This window comes from Mesoplodon mirus (genome assembly GCF_964341445.2).
Source record: "Mesoplodon mirus genome assembly, chromosome: 1".
In the NCBI taxonomy this organism is placed as follows: Eukaryota; Metazoa; Chordata; class Mammalia; order Artiodactyla; family Ziphiidae; genus Mesoplodon; species Mesoplodon mirus.
The window spans coordinates 32956022-32983555 of NC_138976.1; the positions used below are offsets into that span (position 1 = coordinate 32956022).

Sequence of the window (27534 nt, forward strand, 5' to 3'; positions counted from 1 at the left end):
ATCTACATCTTTGTGAAGTTGTATAGAAATTTAAGTTTTTGCCTATGTAGATCTTTAGAACAGAAGAAAAAGTGCTGGGATATTTTGGGAGCAAAAAAAAGTTACTGTGGGAAGTTGGCAGTTAGGATTATTGAGTAGTTTGTGACAAAGCTTTTTTCCCCCAATGATAAATAAAATAACCAAAACAATGCTTCAGTTCTCTTGGCTGGAAGTCATACACGGGAATCTCTTCTTTATCTGAGAGCCTGAGTTGCTTTGTGTCCAGTATGTATTGGCACTGAAGCAAGCGGTTTGTATTTTGTGACTTTGGTGCAACTCAGGACCTCAGTGGCAGTAGAGTCCTGGAATCAGGACCAGACACAATGGAAAACTATGCAGCATTTGGAAACACTGACATAGAAGGATGTCTGTGATAAATACAATGATGAGAAAGAATTTAATCATGAATTCTTTCTCATCATCTTTCATTTTAGTGTTCTGTCTTTGAGTGCCGTTTCTTTGACTCAGTCAACCATGTTGGGAGGGGTTTGAGTCACCTGGTTTGTTGCTGCTTAGGGCCTCTTTTCAAGGATTTAATTCCCCAAGAGAACACAGGTTCAGATAGTAAAATATCTTCCCTATGTCAGCCTGCTGTACTTTGCTTTAGGCATTCTGAAACGCTGTTGCCTAATTTGGTACTTCTCCCATGTACAGCTAGAATTGCATACAATCACCCTTAACTAGTGGGAGGCAACCCAGAGTTGGCCTATGTTATTGCATCAGAAGGCTGTTACATCTTTTCTGTGTATGGGAGGGAACTTATAAATTTCACAAATTGGTTTTCCAAATCATTTAATCATTGTAAACTTAATTAAATATGTCTTGAGTTGGTACAGTATATCTTATTTTCTTAACTGCTTTAAGCTCCTTTTAAAAAGCTCCATAGTGTAAGAATTTCCAAATTGATCAATCCATTTTAATGTGCTAATATCATCAATTCAAGTTTTTTTATTATCTCTATTCTTTTTATTTCTTCTTGGGGGTACAGTTTTATTCATCTGTTCTCAAGAGTCAGGATTATCTTTTCAGACCCATAGAGATTACATAAAGGAGTTGATGGTCAGAAAAGCAGACTCCAGAGTTGCCTACTTCCTTGGGCTTTGTACACCAACTTTTTACTCTTTTCTTTTTTTTAATATAAATTTATTTGTTTGTTTGTTTGTTTGTTTGTTTATGGCTGCTTTTGGTTCTTCGTTTGTGGTGGCTTCTGTTGTTGCAGAGCATGGGCTCTAGGCACGCAGGCTTCAATAGTTGTGGCACGTGGGCTCAGTAGTTGTGGCTCACAGGCTTTAGAGTGCAGGCTCAGTAGTTGTGGCACACGGGCTTAGTTGCCCAGCAGCATGTGGGATCTTCCCAGGCCAGGGCTCGAACCCATGTCCCCTGCATTGGCAGGTGGATTCTTATCCACTGTGCCACCAGGGAAGCCCAACCCTATACTCTTATTTCCCCAAATTATACACCTCAGAGAAGGATAGCACAGAAAGGGAAGGATGAGGGAAGCTCAGAAAACCAGCTGCTTAAATGTGCCTTAGTTTCTTCATTTGTGCTATAAAACATTAGTGTCTTACAAAGCACAGAACTCAGTGAGATAATTATCAGGAGATACGCTGGTATGAATTTGAGGAGTGTCAGAAAGTTTATCACCCTGGCCTGACATTTCATTATTAGGGATTTGTTTCTTTAGGTCAGTTTTGTTCTTTAAAAACCACATATTGCAGTGCAAATTCCACTTGTTGATATCTACATTAGAAAAACTGCACTTGTGCACAAGGACTGTATTGCTTGTAATTGAGGACAAATTGGAACCAACCTAAATATCCATTAATAAGGGCATGACTTGACATGTTATTTGTATTAGAGAACTGTGCTATTCAAGTGTGGTAGTGAATAGGCAACATCAGCACCACTGGGAGTTTGTTTGAAATTAATTATTAGGCTCCACCCTAGACCTCTAAATAAGAATTTCTGGGCATGGGTCCTAGAAATCTGTATTTTAACAAGCTCTCCTGGTGAATTCTTAGGCTTCCTAAAGTTTGAGGAGCTCTGATATCCAGTACTACAGGCCAGTTAAAGTATGCAGTATATATGCATATTAAACAAATGTGGTTTCAAGGCTTTGTTATCAAATGAAAATAGCAGATTGCAGAACAGTGTAGGCAGTAACCACAAACCAAACAAAAGCCACATAACATTGCATATTTTCTGTGGGTGGCATATTAATGTGTAGAAAAACAGTAGCAGAGGGACAACACACTAACTGATAAAGCTGTTTCCTCTGCAATTGGGGAGGGGAGGAGTGTTGAGGCAGAATCAAATTGAATGGTGGTTAAACGGTATCTCAGTCTTATCTGTAATGTTTAAAAAGAAATTTTAAAACAAAGTGCAAAAATAGCACAAATTGTTCTATAAAAGAACAGTAACAAAGGGGTCTAATTCTACCAGATAGTAAAATGTATTATGCATGGTAATGATTACAATTTAGTATGGCTCTTAACTAGAAGGACTGCTTGGTGAAATAGTAGTCTAGAAACAGCCCAAAATACATACAGGGACTTAATATAAGATAAAAATTTAATTTCAGACCACTGTGGGGAAAATGCTATTAGGATAAATGTCTAGCCATCTGGAGGTAAAAAAAGATGGATCACGTCTTACACTCATAAAAATAAATTTTAGATGGATAGAGATTTAATGTAAAAGTGAAACCATAAACTAGAGGAGAGCATGGGAAAATAATCTTAACCCAAAAAAGTCATAAAAGGAATGATTAATACATTTGACTACAGAAAGAATTTAAAGGTTGGAAACCAAACAAAAAATGTCTTTATAGTTTAATTTGGTCAATTAAATGGAATACTATGCACCTCTGGGGAAAATTGAGGCAGTTGTAGTTCTGCTGACATGCAGTAATTGTTCAAACACACAACAAGACCCAGGTCAGGTCTAAGGCAGGAGAATTTGTTGTCCTATATATATAGTATAGAACTGTAGTATATAGTTCTTTTTGAAAGTTTGCCTTCTACATGTTAATTTTACTATCTAGTTGATGAAGACATGTTAAAAATTATACCAAAGGATTGTCTTAATCATAACAATCATGTTGAGCGTTACGATACCAGGCACTTTGCTGAGCACTTTACCAGCAGTAACCCTACCGACAGCACTTGGGGATACCTGGGTACCATCGTTGACCTCATTGTATTGGTGAAGAACTGACTGAGGCTTACAAAGTAATTTATGAATTCAAACTTAGGTATTTCCGTTACTCTTACTATGCTTGTAGGGTTTTCTAGGAACTGAAGTCTACTGTGTTTTGTTTCTAAAATTGGGACAGAGGTGTATGTGTGTATTGTGTTGTGTGTATGTTTTACTCCAAACTGCTAACTGCTGCCTTTACCACTTTTGTAAACCTCAGTTTATTTTTCTTCGGTCTTCTCTTTATAGTCTTTCATTATTGTGTTTGTGTCTTCTTTGTTTTCTAGACTCATCTTCTGCAATTGCCTAACAAAACTTAGTCTTAACTATAAGACCTAAATGAAATTCTGCTATGTAAAGACTTCCCAGGCCTTTCCAGCCTAATGCAGTTTCTGCATGTGCTGTTCATCATATACAGCTTCTGATATTTCTTTTACTGTGACTTGACTTATAGTTTATTTAATTTTTCTTGTAAATTCTTTCAGGGAATTAGTTGTATGTTATCTTTTTTGTATTCCTTAAATGGTAAGCTCTCTGTAAGGATGTTCTTTTATATCTTTGGACATTTTAAATGATGGATTTGCAGAACAGAATGAGTATTAAAATTGAAAATTCTTCCCATGCCGTAAATGTTATGGATAAAGCTTTGGGGTTTAATCTGGAAGCCTTTTTGAACACTGTAGCCAGACTTCTACATTCAGTTAAAATCAGAGAGTCTCTACAAATTGGATAGCTACTAAACTTTAAGGTAAATTTTACATACTTTCTGATACATGATTTTCTAAAAACATTTTACAGTACATCAGGTGATTCTTCTCGGTCAAACCTTTTTGAAGATGCAACAAGTGCACTTGGTAAGTATCTACATTGTAAACTACCTTGTAAGAGGGAGGAGGTTTAAGTTTCATTTTTCTAGATCATGAAAATGTTCATTTCCATGGTTGCTTACAATCAAGCGGCTAAATGATTTAGATAATTCAGTTGATGTTACTAAAGACTTTTGTAAGTTAATGTTTTATATATTGAATCCTTTAAATTGTATTGTTAGAGTTAAGCATACTTCTTTCCTTAAAGCAGATAATTTTCCATTTTCCAAATGTGGGTTTTAAATGAGGTTTTAACAAAGTTTGATCTGTGTGCAGGTTTATTACAAAGTATCTTTGAAATGAGTATAAGATGTTACTAAATCTGTCTCACATTTCATCTTTATTCACCTCCAGCCTTTATTCCACCTTGTAGCCTTATAGGTCCCCATCTGCATGTTGTTGCTTGTATTGTACTTGCAGTGAAAGTGCCTTTTTATCCCGACTTTCAGTTTTACCTGTTGAATAATGTCTTTCCATCCTTCCCTTCACACCTAATCTGTCAAAATCAATTTGGGGTTTTTTGCCCATTTTCCCATTGTAGCTATACCTGGTACAGTGCCTGCTATAAGTACTCATTATTGGTCTGTTGGATGGCAACCCCATTCCTGCCCTTTGGTACTCTTCTGTACTACTGGAAATGGTAGGGAGGTAGAAGACTGGGAACAGGTGGGAATGGCAGCTTCAGTAGAGTATGGGCTTCTGGATTCCTTGTTTAGCTGCTACAGCAGCAAGGTTCCAACAGCAGTAGTATCTCACAAGATATGGGATTGGCCCTCTGACCTAATTGAACTTGAACTCCATGGTGCCCTCATTGCCATGGAAAATGACTGGCTGATTTCCCATAGCACATAGGGGCAAAATAGTTGTTTTATCAACTTAAGATCACCTGGATGTACCAAACCCACATTCCTATCTTTGAGAGACTGTTTTCTGGGATTACTCTGCTTCATATGAGTTAGTGTCCAACAATCAGGAAAACAGAAATCACTCTATTTCAAACACGAAAAGGCTTAATCTTAGGAAATTGTTACAGAGGTGCTGGAACAGCTCAAGATTACCCAGAGATGAGTAAAGGGCTCTGTCCACGTGCCCCTGCTGCTGTCGGAGGCTGTGGCTGTTGCCGTTGCTGCTTCAGCTGGAATGCACTGATGCTGCTGGGTGGAAGCCCAGGAGTCCACAGCTCTAGTTGCTCCTGCTCTGGTCTCTGGTGGTGGTGTCTTACCTTTTACACCTTGCATCTCTTAGAACAGCAGTTCTCAACTGTATGGTCTCGGGATCCCTTTACTCTTTCATCTTTAATTTATCCAGTCTTTATGTTGATACCTTGCTTCTTTAAATGTTTCTTCTTTGACTTCTGTGACACCACACTTTTCTTGAACTGTACCTCTGACTCTTCCTATTCAGGCTTTCTGGTTAATTCTTTCTATCTCACCTGGCTTTTAAATGTATGAGTTTTCTTTGGTTCTGCTCTAGGTCATAGTTCAAAGTTCAGACTATAGGAATGGCAAATACCACCCATATACAGTTGACACTTGAACAACACAGGGGATAGGGGCACCAACCCCATGTAGTCAAAAATCCATCTATAACTTTACAGTCAGGCCTCTGTATCCACAGTTCTGCATCTGCAGATTCAACCAACTATGGATCATGTAGTAGTGTACTAGGAATAGACTTACCTGATTATTAGTGGATCTACACAGTTCAAACCTATATTGTTCAAGGGTTAACTGTACTACAAGGATTCTCAAAATTAAAACTCTAGTACATATCTCCCTCTGACTTCCCAGACTCATTCTTTAAGCTGCCAGCTGGAAAACCTATAACCTCCACAAACTCCTGAGGTTCCAAATTTATTAATTTTTAATTCCCCCATCTGATTCTTCTCCTTTGTTCCCTTCTTGCTCGCATCATCTTCCACTCTCTACCAAAGTATTGGCATCAACCTTGACCCTCTGCCTCTCGGCCCAGTGAGGCCAGGAGTCCTATTGATCCTCCTTCCTAAAGTCTCTGGAATATTTGTTTCTACTGCCACTTAATTGCCTTGGTTCATGTCCTTACCTTACTGATGCTCTTCTGTTACCCTCTTTTAACTGGTCTATTCCCTGCCACAGTGGAGTTTCTAAAAGGCAAATCTAAATGAGGTCATTTTTCCTTTCACAGCACCTCCTAACCTAGAAGATAAGTACAAGACTTTTTTTTTTAATATTTATTTATTTTTGGCTGTGTTGGGTCTTAGTTGCGGCATGCGGAATCTTTCTTTGCGGCGTGCAGGCTTTTTGTTGCAGCGCGTGGGCTTCTCTCTAGTTGTGGTGCGTGAGCTCAGTTGCGTCACGCGGGCTTAGTTGCCCTGCGGCCTGTGGGATCTTAGTTCCCCGACCAGGGATCGAACCCACATCCCCTGTGTTGGAAGGCGGATTCTTAACCACTGGACCACCAGGGAAGTCCCCCAGAACTCATTCTTAATGACATCTTCTTCATCACTGCTTCTTCAGTCTCATTAGCTCTGTCTCATGTTGTTCATTGCCCCCTAAGTTTTCTAGGAGTCATTTCCCTCACACTTTCAGGATCTAAAGAGTATCAAACTTGAGTGTAGGCATTTCTTTTGAGGTTTTGTAACTTGACTAAGAAGCATGATTTTAGGAGGCATAGCATCAAGGAGAGGCATGGGAGCTCTTGAGTCTAGACAGCTTGTGTTTGTGTCTCTGCACCATGAATTAACAGCCGTTGATCAAATTGTTAATCTTTCTAAGCCTCAGCCTCATAATCCTTAAAAGGATTGTAAGAATTGAATGGGAAACACTATGTTAAAAGAGTACAGTTACGATACTCCACAACTCTTAATTTTGTTTATTATTGATAATATTTTCTGTTTCTGGGAACTAGATTACTGAAAGTATATTGGCACTTGAGTGATTTGTGCTAGAATTATATCAGTGGGTAATTTAAAAGATAAAAATAGCTTAAGTACTTTATGGAATAGGTAGGGAAAGGTCATTACTCTAAACAAGGTATCAAATGCTGAATTTGGTGAGTGATACTTAGTTTTTTAAGCTATGCTTTCATAGTTATTAGATAACTTTATTGAAAATTTTGCCATCAACAAAGTAGAAAGGCAAATTATGGAATGGGAAAAAATATTTGCAAACCATGTATATAATAAGAGGTTAATATCCATGATATATAAAGAACTCATACAACCCAATAGCAAAAAAAAAAAAAAAAAACAATTTAAAATGGGCAAAGTACTTGAATAAACATTTCTCCAAAGAAGATATACAAAAAAACAACAAGTATATAAAAAGATGCTTAACATCACTAGTTGTTAGGAAAATGCAAATTAAAACCACAATGAGATGCCACTTTGGGCCTGTTAAAATGGCCATCATCAAAAAGATGAGGTATAGCAAATGCTGGTGAGGATGTGGGAAAAGGGAACCCTTGTAAACTGTTGGTGGGATTGTAAATTGGTGCAGCTACTATGGAAAACAGTATGGTGGTTCCTCAAAAATTAAAAATGGAACTACCATATGATCTAGCAGTTCCAGTTCTGGGAATCTATCTAAAGGAAATGAAAGCACTAACTTGAAAAAACATCTGCATCCCATGTTCATAACAGCATTATTTACAATAGCCAAGACATGGAACAAACCTAAATGTCCATCGATGGATGAATGGATGAAGAAGCGGGGTGTGTGTGTGTGTGTGTGTACATGTACGTGTACGTGTGTGTGTACACATAATGGGGTATTACTCAACCATAAAAAGTGAGGAGTTTCTGCCATTTGCAACAACATAGATGGACCTTGAAGGTATTATGCTAAGTGAAATAAGTCAGAGAAAGACAGCTCCTATAGGATCTCACTTATATGTAGACTCTTCAAATCAACAAAACAAATTATCAAACTCAAAGTGGTTTCCAGAGGCAGAGGATGGGGGATAGGAAGTTGGAAGAAGATGGTCAAAAGGTACAAACTTCCAGTTTTAAGATAAATACTAGGGATGTGCAACATGATGACTAGATAGCTAGCATTGCTGTATGGCATATAGGAAAGTTGTTGAGAGTAAATCCTGAGTTCTCGTCACAAGGAGAAAAAATTTTTTTCTTTTTGTTGTATCCATATGAGAAGATGGATGTTAGCTGAACCTGTTGTAATCATTTCACAATATACGTAAGCCAGGCCATCATGCTCTATGTCTTTCACTTATACAATGATGTATGTCAGTTATTTCTCAATGAAACTGGGTTGGGGGGGTAGATAGACCAGAGTTTTAGTGTAATATACTATATGAAATAAAAAATTCTGCAGAAAAAAATCATTCAACTGATTTTGTCACCTGTATATCAGGCAAACAGTAAAGCAAAAATGGCACGGTCCCTTGCAAGGTTGAACCTGTGTTCAGATGGGGGAAAGAAAATAGAGTGAAACATAAAATAAATTGCAAATCATGATAAATGATATTTTAAAAATTAATGGCTTCCATAAAGAAGAATAAAAGGCACTTATATTTAGGCTAGTCAGGCAGTACCTCTCTGAGACTATAGTATTTATTAATTAATTTATTTATTTTTGCTGTGTTGGGTCTTCATTTCTGTGCGAGGGCTTTCTCTAGTTGTGGCAAGTGGGGGCCACTCTTCATCGCGGTGCGCGGGCCACTCACTATCGCGGCCTCTCTTGTTGCGGAGCACAGGCTCCAGATGCGCAGCTCAGTAGTTGTGGCTCACAGACATATGGGATCCTACCAGACCAGGGCTCGAACCCGTGTCCCCTGCATTAGCAGGCAGATTCTCAACCACTGCGCCATCAGGGAAGCCCTGAGACTGTAGTATTTAAATTGAGAACTGGAGCATGTAAAGGAACAGACCATCAAAGAAGCCTGGTGTGTGTGAAAGTCCTGGGGCAGAAGCTGTGACTTGTGAAGCAAGTAGAAATGGATTGGTTGGAGTGGCACATGCAGGGTTGTTGAGGTTGGGAGCCCAAAATGAGATTAGGTTTTCTTTCTTAAAAGCTCACTTTTGCAACTGGCTGAAGAATGGATTGTAGACTTGGGGGCAGGAGAGGAAGCAGGGCATAATCTAGACCAGAGATTGTTGTGGACTGGTCTTGAGTGAAGGCAGGGAGAAAGAGGAAGCTTGATAGGTTTGTGATATATTTTAGAGATAGGACCTACCAGGTATGCTAGTGGATTAGGTGTGGAAGGAGGGGAAAGGGAATTTAGATCAACAAGGTTTCTGGTTCAAGCACTTGGATGGATAGAGGTGCTGCTAATTGAAGTGGAGAAGGCAGATGATAAATGGTGGGGCATGCTTGAGGGGGAATCTTTGAGATCCAGAGTCACATGCTGGTATTAGTTGAGTGAGCACAATGTGAGAAGTGGACACAGCATGTACAGACAGCTATGACTGTGAAGGGAGGAGAGCAGACGGATGGACCAATTCCTGAAAGAGAATTGGGATGCAGTCAAGGGAGGCGTGTTTTTGTTTTTAGGATGACATTCTAGGACATAGTTAACTGCTGATCAAGATAATTAGGTGGGCAGGAAAGGGTGGGAGATGGACAAGAAGTGTGGTAGCTTTAAGTTTAGTGGGAGAGAGTTGGCTTTCTTTAAATCAGAGTGTTGTCTGACATTTCCATGAAGAGTGAGTCAGAGTTGGAGAGATCCTGTGGGAAATGCCTTACAGGGGTAATTGTACCAGTTTTATACAGTATGGGACATTCTAATTTTCTAGCTTCCAACCTCCTTTTCCCCTCTGCTTTGATAACGACAGGTGTCCAAGGAAAACAACTTATTACAGCACAGTTGGTTTCGTGACGCGTCCCTGCTACTTGCTCTCAAAAATCAGTTCATCTGTCTCTTCTTCCAGTTTGCCTGCCCTGACTTGCTAATTCTTTTCTATGTTTGTGCTACACTTGCACTTGATATTTTTATTATGTGTATTAAACATACTGTATTTTCCATTGCTGCTCTGTACCACAACTTAGTGGTATAAAACAACAGATTTATTATCTTATTATAGTACTGTAGGTTAGAAGTCTGATATGGAGCTCACTGGGCTAAAATCAGGCTGCATTCCTTTCTGGAGACTCTAGGGGAGAATTTGTTCTGTGTCCTTTCCAACTTCTAGAGGCTGACCACATACCTTGGCTCATATCCCTTTCCTCTGTCATCAAAGGTGGCAGCATAGCATCTCTGACCCTGCTTTGTCCTCTCTTCCTTACGTCTGTTTCTCTGACCCTCTCATCTGCTTCCCTGCTACTTTTAAGGACCCTTATGATTACTTTGGACCCACCCAGGTAATCCAGGATGATTTCCCTATCTTAAAGTCAGCTGATTAGCAACCTTAATTCCCTTTTGCCTTGTAACCTGACTTACTTATAGTTTCCAGGGATGGGAGGGGGTGGATTATTCTACCTACCACATATATGTTGTAGTTGATAACTGTTACTCATCTGTGTATTCCTGGCACTGTAGTGCCTGAAGCAGTGTATACATATATGCACTCAGATTACATGGAGATTGTTTATTTATTAAATTTTCTTTTTCTTTCCCCTTCGTCCACCCCCACACACCTTTTTTTAGTGACAGGTCAGTCTTATGAGAATATGGTAACTGAGATCATGTCAATGGGCTACGAACGAGAGCAAGTAATTGCAGCCCTGAGAGCCAGTTTCAACAACCCTGACAGAGCAGTGGAGTATCTTTTAATGGTGAGAAACATTTTGCTTTCTTTGTTCTAGTTGTTTAAGAACAAAATCTCAAAGAAACAGAGATTTTAAAGGGACAGTAACAATTCAGAAGATAATAATAATGTATGCTAGATAATTTACATAATGCTTTTATTTTTCTTAGTATGTTAACATTTTGTGTTAATAAAATGTAACCTCTTCTAAAAGATTTTGATAGGATTTTCAATTAGAAAACAACATGGCTAAATGGGTTATAAAATTTGCTATCCACTTGGAGTAGTACCCTCAAAGGATGACAGCTGTGTGTTAGAGGTGTAGGGGTGGGGCAGATTTTAAATCTAATTGAATCCAACATTTTAGTAGCTTTTTGCCTGCCAAGCATAATCCTGGATGTGCTATTTAGAGCAAAAGTTTCAAGTTGGAAGCCCAAGCCAAATTTTGTACTATGTGTAAATTTCCTAATTAGTTGCCAGCTTTTAAAAACTGGGAGATTTCACTTAAAAGTTCAGATAATCAGGTTTATCTGGACAACTCGGATCCCAGATTTTCACAAGCGTTTAGGAAAAGTTTTAGGTTGTAGACTCTAATTCACTGTCTTCCTGTCCGTTCCCTATTACCTGACAGCATCATGCATTTAATTTAATGTATGATATTATGACTGGTTCTGTTGGCATTTGAATTGTTAGCTTATTTATAGTCAGCAGTCGAGGGAATCTTGAATAAATTATTGGGTTTTGTTTTCTACTAATGAAGGTTTTTGAGAAATAGATTGTTGTGGGCATGGACTGAAACTCGTGATATTTTATGACAATGAATGTCTGTTTTACAAATGTGACGTGGGTCAAAAGCAAAGTGTAGAAGTTTGCAATAACATTGGATTAACGTTTTAGTCTTAACGTTTTATTCTATAATTCTTTGGTGTGTTGGAATATTATCAAAAGTCTTAATTGCCTTAAATATCTCAGATCCTAACTCTTTGGGGAATACCATCCACAAGTTTAATCCATTCCTTTGTTTCCAGTTGTACGTCTGTTAGAAACTCCTTTTGAGAGCGTAGTTTCAGGCGAGTCCCTGTCATGAGCAGATAACTGTGCTTCACCACCACCAGTCATTTGCCTACTTATTTGCATGAGCTTCACAAAACCTTTTCTTAGCATATCATTTTATCATTTGAATTCTTTTTCCCATTGTCCTCTTGAGAGTCTTTAAAATGCTGGCAGTTCATTTAATTATCATTTTGTTTGAAATTGAGGAATCAATCATACTGGATTGATAGTTACTGTGGATCTGTTTGTGGTTGCCGCTCATTCCTCCCCTCCCCCCCAAAACACATATTACATTAAAATATTGCCTTTCCTTTCATTGAATGGCTTTAATTTATACCTGATTTGGAATTCTGCATAAATTTAATGATATCAAATATTTTGATCTAATAGATTTGAAATTTTGAGCTATAAAGAAATGAATCACTCTTTTCACAGTTGCTGCTATTTGGCATCAAATACAAGTGAATAGATGAGAGATAAGTTCATGAAACAGTTTAAAGTTTTATATATTTACTGTTTGTTTCATAGACTGGAAAAAAGGGGCTACCTTTAACTGTTACTAGTTTTTGACACTTCTGTATAAGTGAGGGTGAGTGTATGGGAAAGGAGAAATAATGATCTAATAAAGGGCTAAATACTATGTGTGAGAATTTGAGGTAGATCTGTAGCAATGGTGATGAACTTTTTAGTATAACAAACTTGTTTGAGAATTTGGTGGAGGCTTTTGGATCCTCAATCTCTATACAGTTTGTTAGCACTTGATAGCTCCTCATCTAAGGGTTTGAATTGGTGGATTGTGAAAAACATTTGTTTGCAATGCCTACAATAAACTTCTAATATAGGCAGCCATTATCCTGCTGTTTATTACCGTTCATTCTTCATATGTTTACGATTTTGGATTCTGACTTACTGGGAAATGGATGCAATTACTATTACCATCGCATATTCAAATGCAATATTTTCTCCTTTATTCTCCTTCCAAAATCTATGAAGATTTCATAAAGACTTTAATAAGTTGTATATGAGAAGTCTTATAAATCATTTATCAAAATAGGGGTGTTCCAAAAATCTTAGTGCAGTTTTAAGTTATAATAACTTCAGAAGATAAATGCCACAAACTTAGAAAAAGCATTACCTAAATACTTAATTATTTAAGATTCTTTTATACCTATTTACTTTTTTTATTTTTATTTTTTGGCTGCACCATGCAGCTTGTGGGATCTTAGTTCCCTGACCAGGGATTGAACCAGTGCCTTTGGCAGTGAAAGTCTGGAGTCCTAACCACTGAACCGCTAGGGAACTCCCTTCACTTTTTGTACTTTCTGAATAATCAGTTTTAAGTTTTTGTACGTGATACATTTCTGGATGACGCTCTCTCAGAGCCGTGGAGCAGTAGAGGACATCCTCCTCGCTTGGCCGCTGTCATCACCTGCTCTGTCTCCATTAGACTCTCTTTCCAGCGATCACTTCACAGCTGCCATTTGTGCATCAAAATCTCTTTGGATGATCTTAAGGCTAGGGTTAAAAATACAATCCTTTCTGTCACCGAGCTGGTGAAAGTTTCTGTGAGGTTCAAAAATCAATTAGAGTGACATATAACATAAAAGCCAGATATGTCTAATTTTAATAAGATTTGTGTTGATATTTTGAAAATTTAAGTAATTAGCCTTATAATGTTAGACACCATTACTTCTGTGCAAGTTTAGGGTCTTGCCTGATACTTTGGTGTTAGATGTTAACGTGTTGCTGGATAAACATTTCATGATTTATTTTTTTAATTGCAAAATTATTTACTTTATATCCTAGATCTACACTGTCTAATAGGGTAGCTGTTGAGTACTATTAAGTACAAGTAGCTATTTAAATTAAAGAAAATTAAAAGTAAGTTAAAATTTTAAGTGTCCTAGTACCATTAGCCACATTTCAAGTTCTCAGTAGCTACTTGGGGCTAATGGGTATTTTATTGGACAGCATAGATATAGAGCTGTTCCATCATGGAAAGTTCTGTTGGACAATGCTACTGTATATTATAGTAGTATGGGTTTATCTATACCACATTGAGCCCATTTCTAATCTAATTTGAATATGTGAAGATTTCAGATATGTCTTGATCCTTTACATTTAATTGAAGCAGACATCTGTTTGATGCTTTTAGAAATTAGACAAGGATATTAAATAGATTCATAAGTCTCTTACTCTGTGTAACTAACTTTGAATGCTGAGCTATTTTAAAGCTTGGAAATTGTGTTATAGGGAATTCCCGGAGATAGAGAAAGTCAGGCTGTGGTTGACCCCCCTCCAGCAGCAAGTACTGGGGCTCCTCAGTCTTCAGTGGCTGCAGCTGCAGCAACGACGACAGCAACAACTACGACAACAAGTTCTGGAGGTAAAGTGGAATCTTTCAATGGGGAGGAAATGGTCCTGAATCTTTAGTATAAAATAATTTAATCTGAGATACTTTTGAGATGAGGTTCATTCCCAGAGCATCTCAGTAACTCTTAAAACAAATTCTCTATTCAGTGTTAGAGAAGGGCCCGAAAGAAATTATACTAAGTGGATTTAAAAGATATTCTCACTTACATGAAACATCATTACTGCAGTTTTGGTAAAGGGCATATTCTGTTTAGCTTATTCTAAGGAAGAGATGCTTCCCAGTTTGCATTTAGTGTTATATTCTGAAGCCGTTTGGAACGGTTTGCTCACCTTGTCTCTTTCTCTCCCAGTAAATGTCTTCAAAGCCAGTAGGATCATAATGGTTATTATAGAACCAAGGAAATAAAACCTGGGAGGTTTAATATCTTGAATCTAGAGGTGAAAGCAGAGCTTGAATTCAGGTGTCTTTACAGCACCCACTCTTCCATTGGCAAAAGTTTGACTAGAAAGCAAAGCCTGGAGCCCGTGGTAGTCCCAGGAATTATTTAATGTCCTCTTTCATTATTTCTTCTGTAAAATTGATAAAGTAATTCGAACTGTTACTTTTGAAGAGACCATTCTTTTATGTATTTTCTAGCTCTAATTATGGCAGTCATCTCTGGTTGACAGAAATCCCTAAGCACTTCGTGTGCAGTCTCCCGGAGGATAGGCTCTCATTTCCTGAGATTCAGCATGGAAATAGAAGAAGAGGCCACAGCTTTGGTTCACATTTGGGGTGCTGTCCCATTCAGTGGCAGTTACTGGGTAACTTAGTTTCTGAGTCTCGTTTTCTTCTGTAAAACTGGTGTTACACAAAGAAGAATAAATAACCATATGCTGTGGCCATTTTTAATTTGAACGATTGTCTTGAATAATTTAGATGACAGTGTACATCTAAAAAATTCTCATCACTCTTAGTAACCTCAAAAGCATAATTCTTTTGTATGCAATTAAAGTAGGTAAGTTTTTTGCGTTTCTTAATCCTGGTGTATGTTTTTCTTAGGAACTTTTGAGCGTCAGGAACAACTTTTAATACTTTTTATTTTGATAGAGTGCACGAAGGGCACGAGTTCTTAGTGTTACTTGATAATATTGAGCGCCCAGGGCAGTTGTAGGAACACTTCGTTCTTTTAGTGTTCTGTACTCTCTACCTTAGCTAATAGGAATAATTTCTGCAGTATGAGACTTGCGAGCTGGTGCAGTTTGAGGATGTTTTCATTATTTACTTCATTTTATATACATCTGAGAATTCAAATCATATTTTTTCTTGACAGTTTTCTTTCTAGATTATGTTTGTATATGTAATTGCTATTTTTGTTCAAAAATGTTCGTGTGTATTCTAGGACACCCTCTTGAATTTTTACGGAATCAGCCTCAGTTTCAACAGATGAGACAAATTATTCAACAGAATCCTTCCCTGCTTCCAGCATTGCTACAACAGATAGGTCGAGAAAATCCTCAGTTACTGCAGGTGACTGTTTAATCAGTTAATTTCCAAACATGGGTTTAGAGTGTGTCACATTTTGTAGAAGTCCATGAGCACCCCTTCTCCTTCACCAACTCTATAAACTGTTCTTCTAAGCTGCACTCAGTAGAATATGCTATAGATAGATGTACTGATAAAACGAGAATTGGGGGGTGGGGATTGGGTTAGATATTTGTTTGGGAAACACTTTATTAAAGAATCTGAGAAACTCTAGCAAAAAGAAATGTTTAACTGTCTAGGACCCTCTTTCCCAAGCTTATTACTGGTGGCGCACTACCTCATAGAAAACATACCCGTGGGCTTATTGTAGTGCTTAGGTCATGAAATATTTGGGTTTTGTGTAGCAGCGGTCCCCAACCTTTTTGACACCAGGGACCGGTTTCGTGGAAGACAATTTTTCCATGGACCGGGGTGGGGGGATGATGGTTTCGGGATGATTCAAGCACATTACATTTATTGTGCACTTTATTTCTCTTATTATTACATTGTAATATATAATGAAAGAATTATACAACTTATCATAATGCAGAATCAGTGGGAGCCCTGAGCTTGTTTTCACTTGCCACTCACTGATAGGGTTTTGATACGAGTCTACAAGCAGTGGACTTATTATGGGCTGTGTGCATTCAAACCTCTCTGCTAATGATAATCTGTATTTGCAGCTGCTCATCACCACCTCAGCTCCACCTCAGGTTATCAGGCATTAGATGCTCATAGGAGCATGCAGCCTGGATCCCTCGCATGAGCAGTTCACAGTAGGGTTTGCGCTCTTATGAGAATCTAATGCCTCTGCTGATCTGACAGGCGGAGCTCAGGCGGTAATGGGGGCAATGGGGAGCGGCTGTAAAATACAGTTAAAGCTTGGCTCTCTTGCCCGCCCACCCGCCCGCTCACCTCCTGCTGTGCAGCCCAGTTCCCAACAGGCCACAGACCAGAACCGGTCCATGGCCCGGGGATCACGGATCCCTGTTACAGCATTCTACTGCGTACTAGTGTGGAGGATAAAATATATATATACACATACATATAACTTCTATTTTTTCTTATACATCAAGTAGTTTTTTAACAATGACGGGGGGAGTGGGAGTGTTTATGAAAGAGAATTTGGATTCTTTTAATTCTTCACTGTTTACCTCAGAAATACGAAGTTTCTTTAATGTACAAGAAATCCTATCCTTCCAAAGACTGGATAATCCAGAATCATTCTAAAATAATGCAGTTGCAAAGTTATAGCTTTCTCTCTTATTTGTATTAGAATTCTTATTTTCCTGAAGATACTTTATATCAATGTCTTGTTTTTCTCTGTCCTTCAAATCACTGCAGCAAATTAGCCAACATCAGGAGCATTTTATTCAGATGTTAAATGAACCAGTTCAAGAAGCTGGTGGTCAAGGAGGAGGCAGTGGAGGTGGCAGTGGAGGAATTGCAGAAGCTGGAAGTGGTCATATGAACTACATTCAAGTAACGCCTCAGGAAAAAGAAGCTATAGAAAGGGTGAGTTTCAGTAAAACTTAGAAATTCAGTTCCTGGTCACACTAGCCACATTGCAGATGCTCAGTAGTCACATGGGGTTAGTGGCTTCTGCACTGGATAGCCCAAATATAGAGTATTTCCATCACGGTAGATGGCTCTTACAGGACAGAGCCAAATAGAGCATTATTAACCTAGGGACTGCAGTGGAGACAGTCCCTTCTCAGCCCTGCTCTCCATTGTGTTCTTTGTGAAGCCAAGGGAGTAGCACTGGATACCGGTCTAGCATGAAATAGTTATCAATATATCAAGAAACTAAAATTTTCATTGATCTTTTAGAATTCAGTAAGAAAAAATGATCTTAAAGTATATGCCCAATTCAAGATTATCCATTTTTAATTTATATTTCAAATTTTATTTCACTGTTGCCTCTAAAATGTAAATAGATATGTATATGAATATTTTCATAAAATACATGTATAGTAAACATCAGAACCTGGTATCCTGATTCTCTTTTCATCCTTGTCATGTCTGCCCATACAGGTTGTGGTACTGCAGTAACCTAGTTTTTATGGTAGTGTGACTAGTCACTCATTTTTCTCTGGGCCCCATCGTTAACATATGTAAATAGGAAATCATAGTACTTGCCCTGTCTTATCTTACAAAGTGTTTTGAGATGGAAATCAGAGGAAGTGCATTTTAACTTAATACTTAGAAAATGATTGGAACTATAATTAGTCTTTGTTTATGACGAACATATCAGGTGTTCAGGTTTGTAACTACGTATTTCTTAAAAGATACTTTATATATTGCAGTGTTATTTTTCCCCCTCAGATAAATAGTAGTGACAAGAGACAGTTGCCTCACTTGTTCTAGAGCAACTTTGTTTTGAGGTTACAGTTATCGAATCTTGATTTCTGTGTTGGAGAAAGTTTTGTTGTTGTTGCTTGTGCTTTTGGTGTCATAGAAGAGAACATTGCCTAACCCAGGGTCAGAAGATTTAAGCCTGTATTTTCTCCAAAGAGTTTTATAGCTCTTACTACATTTACGTAATGTAAAATGTCTATAATCCATTTCGAGTTAACTTTTTGTTTATGGTGTGAGGTGTAGGAGCCTAGCTTCATTTCTTTTGCCTGTGTATATCCAGTTGCCCCAGCACCATTTATTGAAAATACTGTTCTTTCCTCATTAAATTGTCTTGACATCCTTGTTTGAAAATATGTTGACCATAAATGTGAGGGTTTATTTCTGGGCTTTCAGTTCTGTTCCGATCTATATGTTTATCCTTATGCCAATCCTTCATTGTCTTGATTACTCTGGCTTTGTAAGTTTTGAAATTTGGAAGTGTGAGAGCTCCATATTTGTTCTTCTTTCCCAAGATTGTTTCAGCTCTGTGGTTCCCTTGCAATTTCATATCAATTTTAGGATTAGCTTGTCCAATTTCTGCAAAAAGAAAACTGGCTAGAATTTTGATAGATACTGTGTTTTTTTTCTGTAGATCAATTTGGGGAGTATTGCCATGTTGGCAATATTAAGTCTTTACCAAGCCATGAACACAGAATGGGATGTCTTTCCATATTGAATTTCCATACTTTCTCTCAGAAATTTCTTTAGTCTTCAGTTTGTACTTCTTTTGCTAAATTTATTTCTAAGTATTTTTATTCTTTATGACGCTGTTATAAAGAGAATTGTTTTTCTTAATTTCATTTTTGGATTGTTCATTGCTAGTTATATAGAAATACAATTTAATTTTGTGTATCTTGCAACCTTTCTGAACTCATTTATTCTGATAATTTGTGTGTGTGTTCCTAAGGATTTCTATATGTAAGATATCATTTGCAGGTAGACATAGTTTTACTTCTTTTTCAATCTTCATGTCCTTTATTTATTATTTATATTTACATATTATTTATATGTGTGTGTGTGTGTGTGTGTGTGTGTGTGTATTTGCTTAATTGTCCTATCTGGAGCCGCCTCTGTATAGTTGAATAGCAGTGGCGAGAGCCAACATCTTTATCTTGTTCCAGATCTTAGAGGAAAATAAAACATTTAGTCTTTCACCATTAAGTTTGATGTTAGCTGTGCGTTTCATTAGATTCCTTTTATCAGGTTGAAGAAGTTCTATTCCTAGTGTGTTGGATGTTTTTATCACAAAGGGTGTGGGATTTTGTCAAATTGTGTGTTGATTGAGATGGTCGTGTGGTTGTGTCCCTTTTTCTGTTAATATGCCTTATTACACTGATTGATTTTTTGTATGTTGACCTAACCTTGCATTCCTGGGGTATTGCTGGAATTGGCCTGCTAGTATTTTGTTGAGGATTTCTGCACCTATATTCATAAGGAATATTGGTCTGTAGTTTTCTTGTGATGTCTTCATCTGGTTTTGGTATCAGAGTAATATTGGCCTTACAGAATGAGTTCCCTCCTCTTCTGTTGTCTGGAAGAGTTTATGAAGAATTGGTGTTAATTTTTCTTTAAACGGCTGGTAGAATTCACCAGTAAAGTTATCTGGGCCTGGCTTCTGGGGAAGTTTTGTGACTACTAATTCAATCTCTTTGCTTGTCATAGGACTATTCAGATTTTTCCTTTTTTTCTTGAGTCAATTGGGGTGGCTTTTATCTTTCTAGGAATTTGTCTATTTCATATGTGTTATCTCGTTTGTTGGCATACAACAACTTAGTTGTTCTCAGTATTCCCTGATAGTAGTTTTTATTTCTATAAAAAGTGGTAATGTTACAACATTTATTTTTGATTTTAGTCATTTGAATCCTCAGATTTCTTTTTTTTTCCCTGTCAGTTTAGGTAAAGGTTTGTCAATGTTGTTGATTTAAAGAAAAAAAGTGAGAATTTTTGGTTTTGTTGATTCTCTGGTTTTTTCTAGTCTCTATTTTATCTCCTTCTGCTTGCCTTGGATTTAGTTTCCTCTTTTTCCTAGTTTCTTAAGGTTGAAGCTTAGATTATTGATTTTATATCTGTCTTAATACATAGGCATACTTCTTTTTATTGTACTTTACTTTGTTGCATTTTGCAGTTAATTGCATTTTTTATAAATTGAAGGTTTGTGGCAACCCTGTGCTGTCAGATGATGGTTAGCATCTTTCGGCAGTGAAGCATTTTTTAATTAAAGTATGTACATTGTTTTTTTTAGACATGATGCTGCTGCACACTTAATAGACTACAGTATAGTGTAAACGTAACTTTCATATGCATTGGGAAACCAAAAATTCGTGTGACCCGCTTCATTGCGATATTCGCTTTATAGCAGTGGTCTGTAACCGAACCTGCAGTATCTCTGAGGTATGCCTGTAGATATTTACAGCCAGGAGGTCTCCTCCAAGCACTGCTGCAGCAGCATCCCATAAGTTTTAGTGTGTTGTGGGTTTATTTTCATTCATCTCAGACTATTTTCTGTTTTCTTCTGTCATTTTTCTCTTTCATCTGTAGGTTATTTAGGATTGTATCAGTTTCCACATTTATGAATTTTCCAAATTTCCTTCTGTTAATGATTTTTTTTTTTTTGCGGTACGCGGGCCTCTCACTGTCGTGGCCTCTCCCGTTGTGGAGCACAGGCTCTGGACGCACAGGCCCAGCGGCCATGGCTCACGGGCCCAGCCGCTCCGCAGCATGTGGGATCCTCCCAGACCGGGGCACGAACCCGTTTCCCCTGCATCAGCAGGCGGACTCTCAACCACTGCGCCACCAGGGAAGCCCTGTTATTGATTTCTAAGTTCATTCCATTGTGGTCAGATAACATAGTTTGTATAATTTTAATCCTTTTATATTTATTGGGACTTGTTTTATGGTTTAACATGGTCTTTATGGAGAATGTTCTGTGTATACTTGAGAAGGATGTATAATTTGCTGTTGTTAAGTGTTCTCTAAATGCCTGTTAGGTCTGGTTGGTTTATAGTATTTTTCAAGTCTTCTATATCCTTGTCAGTCTTCTGCCTTCTCGTATGCATCATAGAACGTGGGGATGTTAAAGTCTCCAACTATTGTTGAATTGGTTATTTCTCCCTTCAAGTCTGTCAGTTTTTGTTTCATGTATTTGGGGGCTCTGTTCTCTTTGTTTATAATGAAGTCTTTCTGATTGTTTTATCATCATAAGATGTCCTTTGTTTTAGTAACAATTTTAATCTTAAAGTCTGTTTTGTCTGATATTAATATAGCCACTTCAGCTCTCTTTTTGTAACTATTTGCATGGTATATATCTTTTTCCATCCTTTTACTTTCAGCATATTTGTGTCTTTGAATCTAAAGTGTGTCTTGTAGAAGCAATATAGTTGGATCGTGCCCTATCTACCTTTTACTTCAGCTAGCCCAGCTTTAATCTGGAAAAGGCCTAGGTAACAAAATCATTTTTGAGTTTCTTCTCCTTTCATGGATGAATATAATCATGCTGAATTGGGACTTCTGCCCAGTTTTTAAAAGTCATTTCTTGATATAGCCTAATGCAAGACGATTGAGACAGTTGAGGAAGGGGGTTCATAAATAACATTTGGCTGACAAATGTGTGGTACCTAGGGAATTAGACAGTTGACCTGAGTGTTTAAAGGCTTTTAAAAGCAGCAATTACTGAGTTACAAGTGATTTTTAATAGACTAGGAAGACAAAAATTAAATGGGTCGTATCACCATTTAAAATGCTATAAAAATTAAGCAAATAGGGCTTCCCTGGTGGCGCAGTGGTTGAGAGTCCGCCTGCCGATGCAGGGGACACGGGTTCGTGCCCCGGTCCAGGAAGATCCCACGTGCCGCGGAGCAGCTGGGCCCGTGAGCCATGGCCGCTGAGCCTGCGCGTCTGGAGCCTGTACTCCGCAACGAGAGAGGCCACAGCAGTAAGAGGCCCGCGTACCGCAAAAAAAAAAAAAAAAAATTAAGCAAATAAAAATCGAACACCATATGTCTTGATTTCAAAAATATATCATGTAATATTACTAATAATTGACCACCCATTTTTGTAGTATGAAGTGTTGCATAAGGCAAGGAGGTTAAGAGTAATATATGACCCTAATGAAAGATGTGGCTCTCTTTACAAATAATTAGCATCCTCTGGTTGCTCTCATCCATAGCTTCACCACTTATGTACTGAAAGCCATTTGATTTACATATTTCTGTAAAGTCATTTATTTTTAAACCACCACAGAAACTAATTTCTAGTGTTAATGCCAACGAGTGTTATCAAAGTATCTGTTAGCCTAATAGCTTTAACTGGGAACAAAGAATTTGTAGGTGGTTACAGGAAAGGGCCTGGGTTCTATCTAGCCCCTTGAATTGGGCAGTGACTCCATATTCAGATAGGGGTGAATTCATGTAAAATTCTCAAGCTTTTTTGTGTCCTTTATAGTATGTTTTCAAGCGATGATCTGTCAGTAGCGCTATGCTAGACTCCATAATATGTTTTCTTTCTTTTCTTCCAGTTAAAGGCATTAGGATTTCCTGAAGGACTTGTGATACAAGCATATTTTGCTTGTGAGAAGAATGAGAACTTGGCTGCCAATTTTCTTCTACAGCAAAACTTTGATGAAGATTGAAAGGGACTTTTTTTTATCTCACACTTCACACCAGTGCATTACACTAACTTTGTTCACTGGATTGTCTAGGATGACTTGGGCTCATATCCACAATACTTGGTATAAGGTAGTAGATTCTTGGGGGTGGGGAGGGGGGTCTAGGATACAGGGCAGGGATAAATACCGTGCATGTCTGCTTCAATTAGCAGATGCCGCAGATCCACACAGCGTGTAAAATATTATACAACCAAAAGTCAGCTTTTGCAGGTCTTTATTTCCTCTATAAAACAGTAGGTAACTTTTCCTAGGTTTCACTCTTTTTAGTGTACTAGATCCAGAAATTTAGTGTAATGCCCTGCTTTATATTTCTTTGACTTAACAGTGGTTTCAGAAAGAATCTTTGCTACCTAGAATCTACAGTCCCTATTTTATGGCAACACTGGATAATGGCTTTGTGAAATTTAAAAAAAAAAAAATTTGGAGCAACTGTAAACAGAAATGCCAAATTATTGATGGTTATTGTTGCTGCTTCAAATAAGTATAAAATTAATGTGTAAGAAATCCCATTCTTTCATGATAAATACTTGGGGTTGAGGGGGGAATCTTTTCTTAAAATGAAAATAATTACTACTATTTTAAATTTCTTGATCATTGAATGTGAGACCCTTCTAACATGATTTGAGAAGCTGTACAAGTATAGGCAGAGTTATTTTCCTGTTTACATTTTTTTGGTTTGTTTTGGGGGGAAAATTGGTAGGTGTCTAATTACTGTTTACTTCATTGTTATATTGCAGTAAAAAGTTTTAAAACCACAGTTGCATGTTTGCTTTTGATGTATCCCGTTGTGGAATTAGCACTTTGGGGCCAATGGAGAAATGCAGCATTCACTATCCCCGTCTTCCCCTTCCCTCAGCAGAAATGTGTTTGTCAGCAAGTCGTGAATTCCAACTGCTGCCTTTTTTAAAACCCACAAAATGCTGATTCAGTTCAAAATTAATGCAAATGTCTCAAAACTGGGTTTCTGATCTTTGTAAATGTTTTTCCTTATTAGATAAGAATGTATGACCATTAAAGTCATTTAGGATTATTTGCTTTCGAAAAGAGAAGGTGGACAGAACTATAATCTAGCCTCCTTTATTGCATTGGACAGACTGGAGAAATCTTTTGGAAGGGTTGGGAGATGCGGCTGGAAAAGTACTTTGGAAAATATACAATCAAGATATCTCATGGCATATTAAAAGAAAAATCTTAATAGCAGTGTTGGCTTTTATCTGGATTTTTTTCATCTCAGCTTTTTTCTTTGGAATCTCCTTCATTGTCATTGTTATTTGATCATAAAGAGGGAGCAGGTGTCTACTTACTCAGTTTTTCAAATCTGTTTTCCTGAATATAAAAAAAAACTAAGAAATGTTTTTTTTTTTCCTACTATCTGATACTGAGTGAAGAAGATGAATTTGCACAGATTTCTTCCTGCATAATCTCTTAATAATACTTAGCACAGTTTGGTGACGACTTTTAAGCTTTTACGTCATGCACTCATGAACTATCTCATGAAAATAAATGAAACCATGATTTCTCCCCATGGTGTTATCATGTAGTTTAATCTTCACGTGTTTATTCCATAAACACAACAGGACCTTTGGACTTTGTATTACCTGTATGTTTTATAATGGATTATGCAGAAATGTCTCAGAATAAAATGAGGATTTCTAAATATGTTCATCTTTCAAGGCAGAACAATGAGTTGGAAGAGGGGTGGCAGTTCTGGTGAGAAAATGGGATATTTTAACGATATTTTATCTGCCACTAATTGCCTAGAGCATAGTGAAAGCTGGAAAAGGGAAAAAACAACCAGCAGCAGCCTCTCTTTTCTCTGGAAAGTGACAGCAGAAGGTGATCGATCACATGGAGCTTTTGTCCTTGGACAACAAAACTACAAATAGTGGGATTAATAATTACCAGAAGACAGTTCAAGCCAAGTTTTGACCATTCTTTACAGTACTTTGTTTATCTGCTTAAAGAATCACCCATGACGCTATGAAAGAAATAGGCTTTTTGTGACCTTTTAATTTACAAACAGTTTTGGTTAATCTAAGTGACTACATGACTTTGGAATTTTGCATTTGAGGTATTCTGTCATCTGTTTCCTGAAATATATTTATTGTTGTGTTGCTCTGTGGAAAATGAGGAAGCTTAGGTTTATATTTGTTCAATTCTTATTGCCATCCCCTAGTCAAATATGTCTTTACATTGTTTAAAAATACCGAAGTGGGGCTTCCCTGGTGGCGCAGTGGTTGAGAATCTGCCTGCTAATGCAGGGGACACGGGTTCGAGCCCTGGTCTGGGAAGATCCCACATGCCGCGGAGCAACTAGGCCCGTGAGCCACAACTACTGAGCCTGCGCGTCTGGAGCCTGTGCTCCTCAACAAGAGAGGCCGCAACAGTGAGAGGCCCGCGCACCGTGATGAAGAATGGCCCCCGCTTGCCACAACTAGAGAAAGCCCTCGCACAGAAACGAAGACCCAACACAGCCAAAAATAAATAAATAAATAAATTTATTAAAAAAAAAAATACTGAAGTGTTCCACCATACAATTTTTTCCTGTACTAGGTGGCTAGGATTCTAGAGAATTAATTATAAAATATTTTCAATATATCCAACATGGCATTTCTCATTTTTTAAATGATTTTACCATATGGAATCTGAGATTGGAAGTTGACGGTGCCTCTATCACTGATCCTTCTGTTTTCTTCAGTAATTGGTGAACATAGTGTGTAGGAGGCCAGGCACTAGGTCGATTTTATTGGGTCTCCTGTTTGTGTTCTCAGCTGAAATATCAACACAGAGATGGGATACTTGATAGAATGTAGTCAAAGTTCATGAGAGCTTTTAGAGATTTCAGTGAGTTCCCCCTTTTCCATCCTTCTTTTCTTCTATCAGCCAGCCTAAGATAGCTACAAAATACTCAACCAAAAGTAAGCAGTTTCGGGGAGTCTTTCCTGACCACGCCTGTGTTCTGGTGAGTTCCCTAGCTGTGCATCTCAGGTACAATGTGTCCTTCCAATTGACGTCCCAGTGTCCATTTTGTTCCACTTTGTTCTAAGCCAGGGGCTGGCAAACTGCAGCCCCATGAGCCAAATCTGGCTCACTGTCTGTTGTATGAGCCACGAGCTAAGAATGGCCTTTACATTTTTTAATGTTTTTTGTTTTTGTTGTTTTTACAAAAAGGATTTTATGACGTGAAAATTGATTCAAATTCCAGTGTCTATCAATAGTTTTATTGAAACGCAGGCATGCTCATTTATTTACATATTGTCTATAAGCAGCTACCTTTGTGCTAAAGAGGTTTGCTGTTGAATAGTTGCAACAAAGACTATGACCAGCAAAACCTAAATAATTATTATCTGGCCCTTTACAGAAAAAGTTTGCCACCCCTGTTTTAAATTGCAACCAAGGGGCTTCCCTGGTGGCGCAGTGGTTGAGAGTCCGCTTGCCGATGCGGGGGACACAGGTTCGTGCCCCGGTCTGGGAGGATCCCACATGCCACGGAGCGGCTGGGCCCGTGAGCCATGGCCGCTGAGGCTGTGCGTCCAGAGCCTGTGCTCCGCAACGGGAGAGGCCACAGCAGTGAGAGGCCCGCGTACCGCAAAAAAAAAAAAAATTGCAACCAGGTCCATCATGTGTTAAATTATGATGCTTTCCCCCCCTCTATTTGACATTCTTGGCCTCTTGAGGTCTTAGCTTCAGTTTGCTTTGCTTGTGACCTTCGTGGGTTCTTTCCAGAGGGGTGGTATCACCCCCATATATTCATTATCAAAGGGAGGAGCGCATCGTGTGCCTGGTGTGCTCGTTTGGCATGTATGCGGTGTCTAAAATTATTCTTTGCTGTTCCTATGCTATGTCTTTCTCTTTAGTAAGATAACTAAATTCAGCACTAAGTGCTGTCAGAAGCACCTGGCATATCACTATGAATCAGCCAGAACAGAAAAGTCAAACGAATGCATGTGGGAATCCCTGCGCTCCGGGATCAGAGTTGTGGCAATTCGAACAAGGATCTTAACCACAGCTGGAAGAGAGTAGATGGAACCTTGGAGGGAGGGATATAGCAGTTGGAACTGTTGGGTGACAAGACTAGTTTCCAGAACTGTGTGTGGATAGTTTGGGGATGGGAGGAGCAGTGACAAGGAGGCAGGAGAAGACTTGGACTTGGTAGGCAAGAGATACAGCGCTGTGCACTAAAGGTTGGGGAACCACAGGGACACTGCTAGTGACAAATCGGTTATAAAAGGCCTTCCCTGTCATGGTATAGTTGACATGGAAAGTGGCCCCACAAGCAGGGTTTGCACTGTGGAGAGGAGGCGAGGACCAAAGAAACGTCAGCGATGACAGATTTGCGTCACGTGTGGTGCTGTGGATTCCAAAGTGAATGGCAACAGTCTCTGCCTTTGAGCTTGATATACTATCTCAGAGACCGTTTGAATAGTAATGGATCCTTCAACAGGTGCAGCAGCATAACTTGTCTTCTAGGAGCACAGATTCGAAAATCTTCATCCCAGACTTCTGCCTCATGTCTCACTCAAAACGTATTTTCCATTCTTACTGATCCTCCCTTCTCACCTGGCTCAGAATGAGTTATAGTTGTTTGTAGATAGTATTCCTCTCCAGACCGTGAGGTGGTCTTCAGGGTGCCTGGGGAAGCTGGCCTCCAACCCTCGCCCCGAGCAGCCTCACCCTTTTTCTCCAATGTTTTAACTATTAGGTTTTCTGTGATGAAAATGTTGGGCACCTCTATCCTTCACTTGTACTAGCTGTAGATGGG

The 27534-nt window shown here is 38.4% G+C and overlaps 1 protein-coding gene across 1 annotated transcript in view; it reads left to right on the forward strand.

The window, feature by feature from the left end:
- Nucleotides 1-23972, forward strand: part of RAD23B (RAD23 homolog B, nucleotide excision repair protein) — a 45244-nt gene extending 21272 nt beyond the window's left edge. Inside the window, exons 5-10 of the mRNA XM_082613841.1 lie at nucleotides 4033-4088; nucleotides 10683-10810; nucleotides 14089-14221; nucleotides 15591-15718; nucleotides 17057-17227; nucleotides 22623-23972. Coding sequence (XP_082469967.1) covers nucleotides 4033-4088; nucleotides 10683-10810; nucleotides 14089-14221; nucleotides 15591-15718; nucleotides 17057-17227; nucleotides 22623-22736 — 730 coding nt within the window. The 3' untranslated portion in view covers nucleotides 22737-23972. The remainder of the gene's footprint in view (nucleotides 1-4032; nucleotides 4089-10682; nucleotides 10811-14088; nucleotides 14222-15590; nucleotides 15719-17056; nucleotides 17228-22622) is intronic.
- Nucleotides 23973-27534: the final 3562 nt, after the last annotated feature.